This window comes from Tarenaya hassleriana, unplaced genomic scaffold (assembly GCF_000463585.1).
Source record: "Tarenaya hassleriana unplaced genomic scaffold, ASM46358v1 Cleome1, whole genome shotgun sequence".
Classification (NCBI taxonomy): Eukaryota; Viridiplantae; Streptophyta; class Magnoliopsida; order Brassicales; family Cleomaceae; genus Tarenaya; species Tarenaya hassleriana.
This window is the reverse complement of record NW_010960187.1, coordinates 1,076,701-1,085,248: the sequence shown is the minus strand read 5'-3', so window position 1 is coordinate 1,085,248 and position 8,548 is coordinate 1,076,701. Positions and strand designations below refer to the sequence as shown.

Genomic DNA, 8,548 nt, shown 5'->3' with positions numbered 1-8,548 from the left:
GAAGAGAAGCTTGAGGAAATTCCATACCTCCCGACTGAGGGTGGCTCCGCCATACCAGTGGCAGTTGCATCCGAGGGGCAGTCCGGACTTTCATCCTCCAGCAACCGAGCCTGGAGGTTTGAGTCTACATTGTTGGGGGGAACTGTAAGACCACGACTAGAGCCGAGAGTTCTGCCTCTGCCAGGAAATCTACTGTCTTCAGTTGACTGGATGGGAGAAAAAACAGCAGATTTGATGAGAAGGCGTCCCCACAAAAGCAAGGATAAGTCACAGAAAGCATCCTCGGCATGGTTCTAATTCATAAATCTCGTTCAAGTGATAATAAAAGGGGGGCCCGGTGCTCAAATCGTTCCCGTTCAAGTGATAATGCACGGAAAAATTAATAGCAAGTACCTGAGTTGATGATGTTTCGCTCTGTGGAATCCATGAAGTCAAAGGTCTCCAAGCATTTCCTGTAAGGAGACCCCTGATCACAAAGAAAATATTAGTAGGGTGCTCTCTAGGGTAAGCAGTTCCAGTTGTAGTTAGGACATCCAACCTGGTTGATGTGTTATGTCCAGAAAAGGTCGGAATGTAGCTGGAAGGATTCGCGCCAGTGCACAACTTGAATTTGGGCCACCTTACGAAACTAGACTGAGGAAGTATCAAGATAGGTTCAGGACGATAAAGACAACGAGGCATAAGCGAGACAAGCCTAATACATAAGACTGACTTTGAACAATAGTAACACTATTAAATGGTTGGCCGTTGGGACCAACATAGCAAATAATAGTGCCGCCACATGACAGTACATATATGTTACGAACCCAATATCAGGATGTTATACAGAACAGATAAACACAATCACTCAAACTGTATTTCACTCCAAAGGAAAAGAAAATACAGATTAAGACCCCAAAAGAAAAGAGAGACCTTCTCTCTATCCCTTACAACTTCAATAAGCAAAAGCATACCCCCTCGCAAAACCCATGTGCAAGGCTAAATAGGAAAACTCAACAACACTCTGCTGAGGTGGACAATTCCATCAGACAACAAAACATATCCATACCAAACAGAAAAAGTAAATGATAGGTATTTAGGCTGTAAAGTACCCAATGATACTCTCCATTTTTTGTGTGCTGCTTCCATGATCCTTTGTCCCCAATTATGTTGTTTGTTAGCTGTTTTCCATCGTTCCTCTTCGTCGGTTCCTCACGTAAGCACGAAAGGGCATATCAATATAACCCGTCAGAGATTTGCAAATTCTGGTTGGTTTCTCAATAGCAAAAGAATGCAAGTTTTGGAAGTTTAATTTCTGTACTCACCATCCATGAAGAAGACTCAGTGGCAGAGAAAAAGGAAGAGCCAGGCATTAGGAAGTTGAAGATGCCATAAGAATCTGAAATTTAAAGTCATCAATATATCAGTTGCAATAAGACTAAACGTTATAAGTAGAAAACAGTAATGAGACAGGTAAAAACCATACATGCAAATCCAGACACGATGCCACACAGGTGCCCGAGCAGAGAAACATTTGTCATGAGGAGCTGGAATGCAATCAGTAAGATCCACGATACCTGTAAGTGGATACCAATTGTACATCATATTTTCGATAAGAAACACAACACGGATTATAAGATGTTAGAGAGGCAGACGATGGGTTTACAATTTCGCTGGCACATTGAAGAGGCCGAACACACTGCACAGAGAAAGAAAATAGCAAACATCAGCTTGAAAACCAAGAGAGTTTAATCTTACTGAGCAAATTATGAATATCATGGATATAGCAAAATAACCAACATATTCAGTAAATTTTTAAACTTCATATTGCATAGAGACAAAGCAGTGCACACTGCACTTGCAGAGGTGTACACAGTTTTATCTACTTCTTAGCGGCTGATTGTGCGATTAACCCAAGCTCATGGTTTTTTGCACTATAACCATCGGACCAGATGGCCAGTAATAAGATAAGTACCTATAGGAAGACTAACCTCCTCAAATGGACTCCGCTGAGAGTTGTCTCTATGACAATCTTAGAAAACAAGATCCCTGAAAACCCTATTGAGCACTCAATCATGATCTGATCATATGGATGAAAAGGATTGTATGCCACCAAGGATGCAATAAGAAGATGTAATACGGCATTGGTTGTTGCCAGCAGAATTGTCAGGTAAAGCAAACAGACAGACCCCATGATCCTCTCCAGCTCAGAACCCATAGGAACCAATGGCATCATGTTGAACATAACATGAAGCAGTGATCCATGAAAAATAACGGGTGTATAAATCCGATAAACTGAAGCACAATGGAAAACAAAAAGGAGGGAATGAAGAGAAGTATCAGGAAAATGGACATAGATAGGCCAAAATCATTTTTAGAATGCAAAAACCTTTCAGAATTAGTACATTTTAGAAGCAATAGGAATCTCAATAACTAGGATATTCCAATAACAAGATCATATAGGATAAATGTTAACAGTTCCTTCTACATGCACACCCGAGACTGTGAGAACATACCTTGAAATCGAGACAGAACTGCCGAGGGTAAGAAGCAAACTTCGTAGAACGAGTCATATCCAGCCAAGAGGCAAACCAAGTAAATAGCCCAGCAAACCACCACCACCGATGAGGTAAGGAACGATATCGACTCCCACCACTGTCCAACTCTAGTTGGAACTCCAGCCTGGCAGAGGTAAAGAATCCAGAGCAATTCACACAATCCACATCCAATATCGGCCATTACCAACCTAACCAAAACCCTAATTAACAGATCCCAAAGTAGAGAAAATCTGACCGTGTGCCCTTCCTAATAATGCAGATATTTACACAATTGAGTCGCAATGGAGGGCAACAACATTGTAATCTAAAACCATAGATATTCTTAGAAACGATCACTCTCTCGTAGTGAAAAGCCACTGGTGTAGCTATGGATCACGGAATCAAACTGAGACACAAGGAAGCAGCTAAAACCCTACATTTATTAAGCGCTGGACATTCAGATGAGAATGGGCATAAGAAATCCTCCTCTGATGGGCAATTTTCCCGAGAAACGGAAGTTTATCCAGATCGCAGCACCAAGCTAGTCAACTCTAACAACGAGCGAACGAACAAATCGTCGGAGGTCACAACAAGTTCTCTCTTGAACACGGCTACTAGTTTGCTTACGGTTTCTCAGCATCCAAACAAGCAGAAACATCGGCGATTTCTGAGCAAAATCCAAGGGACAGGACGAAAGGTTACCGGATCTCACCTCGGAAACAATGTTCGGTCTCATTTCCCGTGTTACGACGGAATTCTTCCTTTCACCGCTGCTTTGCGTTTTCGAATTCAACCACCATGGAAAAACTCGACTCTCCTTTCTATTTTGTTTTTCTGGTTTGTTTATTTCATGCCAGGTGGGGCCCACACCGGAATTTTTCCGCGGAAAAACAATACAACACAAGACGTTTGAAAGCTTGTGAAACTGAAAAAAAATCCTGAAATTTGTATTTTTTAAGATCTAAATTTTATCATACGTTATATTTTAATATTTATATTTGATAAACTCGACTAAACGATGTAATTTAAATATAAAAAGAATACATGGAATTAGATATTAAATAAAAAATTGAAGTACGATGGAAGTTCTTGTTAAATTGTCATATATAGACCACCGAGATCATCTACTAAGACTTGGCCTTGCAACAAAGTTACAGAGAACAACGGAGATGCCCCACTAGAAAGCTTGACAAGGCTCATCAGAGGAGGCAGCAACAGACAGGCACGGGCTTGATAACCAATGCCAAATGGGACCTAAAATCGTTCAGATTGGCTCATCATAATCATCAGCAAATTCACACGAATCAAACCCTTTTACGACAAAGAAAGAAAAAAATGTGCAAGAACACGACACGAAAGTTGGTTTATGTTCTTGGAATACAGAAGTTGGTTCCAAGAACTGTTATCAGGGAAGGAACTTACTATTACTAGGTCATTTGGCTTCTTCTTCCCAGCCCCCTAACCCGGTTCCGGGATTGTAGCTCGTAAATACCCGAAATGCGTTTCCGAGTTTGCTAGAGTGTTGTGGCCGGAATACGCACGGGCGAACACCCAATAGCTCAGCAGCACGCTCTCTCTGCACCTCTCCTACGAGACAGAGGGCCAGTTACTAACTTAACGTCACGGCATGTTTCGACAAAGTAATCTCGAGAAAACAGGGAACATACCTGTGAGAAGAAGCAACAAAGAATCCACGGGTCTCACGAGGAATGAAACTGTTTGACTTACTTTTTCCAGACACTCCTTACTCTGCCATCAGAAATGGGTTGGTATCACACTAGAAACTCTTCTGAAAAACAAGAACTTGAATCATTTATGTTCAACCCATGTTATCATATGTGAATGATTCTTCGAAGCTGAGAGCTAAAATGTGCATGATCTTTCCAAAACCCGGGACCCTAATGCATGCCATGAGCTCATCCAGAGAGCACATAAGGGCAAACCTAAAATCCAAGTCAAAGTAGAGACCTTTTGCTTCTTAAAAAGAAGCTCCATAACACAGGAAGGATTTGATGCGCAATATATGAATAGCTTGTCAAAGCAGAGAGCTTTTGAATGCTAAAGGTTTCCATGTTGAACTCTCAAGAGCTATCAAGTAGTAGGCTAGTAGCTAACAATCTCCCATTAACAAAGCACCACCTAAAAGGAAGAGATTTTACCAGGTAAGGAGGATCTGCAACGATAACATGGAAGCTATGTTTGAGCTCTAATGGCATATCTTCTGGTTCATTATAATCATAAAACGTGAACTCGTTTCCGTATCTCTCGAATCTCTTATCATATTCCAGCAATTGCACCCGGAGACTCGGATCCCTCTTCTGAACCATCACATGAACACATATCAATACAGTATCCAAAATGCTAGCAAGTTCCAGAATTACAAGACTGTTCATAGTCCATACTACCTTGAGGTAAACGTAAAGCGTTGGGCAAGCGATGCAAGCGATTCGGCAACCGGAGAATCTACTCGAGAGAGCGAGGACTTCCTCTGCGACAGTCTCTGCGGTATCTGGCTCGTACCAGAACTGACTCAATCGCCAATCCTCCGACACCAACGATACCTCGTCGGAATCTTCTCCGCCGCCTCCCGACTTCTCCGGCTCCGCGGTTGCGTCGGATCTGTTCTGGTCGGCTAGGAATTCCTGGAGCGCCGCCAAAGTCTGGGAGCTTAACATTGGGGGGTCGTCATCGTCTTCGACCTGTGTAGCTGAAACGTTATCGTTGTGGGGAAATTCGGTCGCTATGGTGACAGAAGTCGGCTTTCTGAGATCTTCTTCTTCCATGGCTTCTCGGATTCCGAGTGGGTTTTAGCGAAAGCAGGCCGTCGTCTGTGCGAAATCTTGGTTTAGGGTTTTGCATTTCTCTTTTTATATATAAAAATCGAATTTTTCTTACGCGATGCCAAGAAGAGTGATGATGTATAACGAAATCGATCTCTGACTTTTTATTATTTTTATATTTCATAATTAATCTTCAAATGATGGTTAATTAATTAAATTTGATAAAAATGTGATACCGATTAGTTTCTAAAAGCCTAAAACATGGGCCCACTGAGGCCCATTTACAACCGAGCTAAAAAAATACCATAGACGGAGCATCTAATGTACAAGAGCCTTTTAGGGTTTTTATTTTTCTTCTTCTTCGAGCGGCCGAAATTGTCACCTTGGCATCTCTCCCGAATCTCAGGTATGCCTGCTTCTCTCTCTTGTACGGATTGAGAAGCTTCGACACAACTGTCGGAGCGTTCCGCCGAGACGAATCGATTTGCTGATCTCTAGGCGCCGTTTAATGGATTTGCTGCTTTTCAGGCGGTATTTAGGTTATGCGGTTTCGTTTCTCCTCTGAATTGGAGGAAATGTTATTATGTGTAGAATTTTAGACCATTAAGTGTGTGTGTGGATGTTCGACGTGGTGTTCTGTCATGACTCTGATTTGGTGGTAATTCTGCTTCTCGATGTCTGTAGTTGTGTCACCATGAAATTTTTGTCATCAGAATCAGCTCCTTTGTTCTTTAGAAAGGTGTAGATGGGTTTTAGTTGTTTGAGAGTATCTAAAGTTCGTGTTCTTGGAATGGATTTAATTGTCTTCTGCCTGTTAGCTTTTATATTCCCTGGTTCTGGGTTTTCTTTTAAGTTGGCTTATCTTACATTTTCTCTTGTGGAATGCAGGTTCTGGTACCTTTCTTTGTTTAGAGTTTAGCTTCTGCTAAGAAAGATGGCTTCTCGTTTTTTCGCTCAGGTTTCCTTCCTTGACTCCTGTTTACCATATCACAATTGCTTTATCTCGGTTGTATTGACTTGCCCATGGCATGCTTACTCCATTTTCTGTGACTTTTTGCCTTGCTAACAGGGTGGAAGTGACAGTGAAGATGAGAGTGAGTATGAGGAAGAGGTCGATGAGATCCCAGGTGGCGATTCTGCCAGTGGGATTAATTCGCGATACCTTCCGGGTAATGCAAGTGACAGTGACGATTCTGAGGGGCAGAGACGCGTGGTTAGGTCAGCCAAAGATAAGCGTTTTGAAGAGATGACCAACACTGTAGAGCAGATGAAGAATGCCATGAAGATCAATGACTGGGTTAGCCTGCAGGAGAACTTTGAAAAACTCAACAAACAGCTAGAAAAAGTTATGAGGGTTACAGAGGCTGTGAAGGTTCCTACAATGTACATCAAAACTCTTGTGATTTTGGAGGACTTCTTAAATCAAACTCTGGCAAATAAGGAAGCGAAGAAGAAGATGAGCCCTAGCAACTCCAAGGCATTGAACTCAATGAAACAGAAACTGAAGAAGAACAATAAGTTGTATGAAGATGCAATTAATAAGTATAGGGAGTCTCCACAAAGTGAGGAAGAGAAGGAAGAGGAAGATGAGGAAGAGGAAGATGAGGAAGAGGAAGATGAGTTTGAGGATGATGTTACGAACATAGAGGCAGAATCTGAAGAAGAGGATGAGGAATCTGCAGACAAGGGAGATCGCTCGTGGGAGAAGATGCTGAGCAAGAAAGATAAGCTTATGGATAAGTTGTTTATGAAAGATCCGAAGGATATTACCTGGGACTCTGTCAACAAGAAGTTCAAAGAAATTGTGGCTGCCCGTGGTAGGAAGGGAACTGGAAGATTTGAACAGGTTGAACAGCTTACATTCTTGACTAAGATTGCCAAGACTCCTGCACAGAAGCTCGAGATCTTGTTTAGTGTTATTTCTGCACAGTTTGATGTGAATCCGGGTCTCAGTGGACACATGCCAATCAATGTGTGGAAGAAGTGTGTGCAGAACATGCACACCATACTAGACATTCTTGTCAAGTACACTAACATTGTTGTGGATGATACTGTCGAACGTGATGAGAATGAAACTCAAAAACCAGCTGATTACAATGGAACGATTCGGGTCTGGGGCAACTTGGTTGCCTTCCTAGAGAGGATAGATACCGAGTTTTTCAAGAGTTTGCAGTGTATAGATCCTCACACCCGTGAGTATGTGGAGAGACTGAGGGACGAGCCCATGTTTTTGGCTCTCGCCCAGAACATCCAAGACTACTTGGTGCGGGTTGGGGATTTTAAAGCTGCTGCCAAGGTTGCATTAAGACGAGTTGAGCTTATTTATTACAAGCCACAGGAAGTTTATGATGCTATGAGAAAATTGGCCGAGTTGGTGGAAGAAGATGAAGAAAGTGAGGATCCCAAGGAAGAAAGTGGGCCTCCATCTTCCTTCATTGTCTCTCCGGAGGTTGTACCTCGCAAGCCCACCTTCCCCGAGAGTAGCCGAGCTATGATGGATATGCTTGTGTCTCTTATCTACAAGTATGGAGATGAACGGACTAAAGCTCGTGCGATGTTATGTGATATATACCACCATGCTTTGATGGACAGATTTTCAACTGCTAGAGACTTGTTGCTGATGAGTCATCTGCAGGACAACATTCAGCACATGGACATCTCGACACAGATCCTCTTCAACAGGACCATGGCTCAGCTCGGTCTATGTGCTTTCCGGGTCGGAATGATCACTGAGGCTCACAGCTGCCTTTCTGAGCTGTACTCTGGTCAAAGGGTGAGGGAGTTGCTTGCTCAAGGTGTCTCGCAAAGTCGTTATCACGAGAAGACCCCCGAGCAGGTTGTATTGTCTCAGATCTTACTTTTTGTTGCATTACTCCGTATATTTATACTCCAAGTATAGCTCATTATATAAAATTTTTCGGTCCGACAGGAAAGGATGGAAAGGAGGCGGCAAATGCCATACCATATGCACATAAACCTCGAGCTCCTGGAAGCTGTTCATCTCATCTGTGCCATGCTACTGGAAGTCCCGAACATGGCAGCCAACTCACATGAGGCCAAACGCAAGGTGATCAGCAAGAATTTCCGTCGCTTGCTCGAGATAATCCATTTTACCTTGGGTCAAATGATCAGACGAATCTCGTTCTGGTGTCGAAGATTCTTACTGACCATTCTGATTTCAGTTCATGGCATCGTTCGATGTCTATGGCTTTGGAAGGTCGAAACAAGCTTGGTTTTGTGGATGGGAAAATT

At 42.6% G+C, this 8,548-nt stretch overlaps 2 protein-coding genes and 1 pseudogene across 3 annotated transcripts in view; 1 reads left to right on the top strand and 2 right to left on the bottom strand.

Annotated features, from left to right (window-relative positions):
• LOC104821886 overlaps window positions 1–3,367 on the bottom strand; it is a 5,490-nt pseudogene extending 2,123 nt beyond the window's left edge.
• A 181-nt stretch (window positions 3,368–3,548) lies between these two features.
• On the bottom strand, window positions 3,549–5,396 carry LOC104821240 (protein-lysine N-methyltransferase N6amt2). 2 transcript variants are annotated; one of them, XM_010552163.1, is made up of 5 exons: window positions 4,922–5,396; window positions 4,676–4,831; window positions 4,184–4,265; window positions 3,939–4,103; window positions 3,549–3,770 (listed from the first exon to the last, which is right to left on the bottom strand). In XM_010552163.1, exons 1-4 carry the CDS (start codon window positions 5,297–5,299, stop codon window positions 3,949–3,951), a joined length of 771 nt encoding a protein of 256 aa, XP_010550465.1. In that variant the 5' UTR covers window positions 5,300–5,396; the 3' UTR covers window positions 3,549–3,770; window positions 3,939–3,948. The 2 variants fall into 2 exon arrangements, with proteins under 2 accessions (XP_010550465.1, XP_010550385.1); XM_010552083.2 differs by having other exon boundaries at window positions 4,676–4,834; window positions 4,922–5,394.
• Window positions 5,397–5,614: 218 nt separating this feature from the next.
• Window positions 5,615–8,548, top strand: part of LOC104821160 (eukaryotic translation initiation factor 3 subunit C-like) — a 4,014-nt gene continuing 1,080 nt past the window's right edge. The window contains exons 1-4 of the mRNA XM_010551986.1: window positions 5,615–5,702; window positions 6,185–6,254; window positions 6,366–8,132; window positions 8,226–8,409. Coding sequence (XP_010550288.1) covers window positions 6,231–6,254; window positions 6,366–8,132; window positions 8,226–8,409 — 1,975 coding nt within the window. The 5' untranslated portion in view covers window positions 5,615–5,702; window positions 6,185–6,230. The remainder of the gene's footprint in view (window positions 5,703–6,184; window positions 6,255–6,365; window positions 8,133–8,225; window positions 8,410–8,548) is intronic.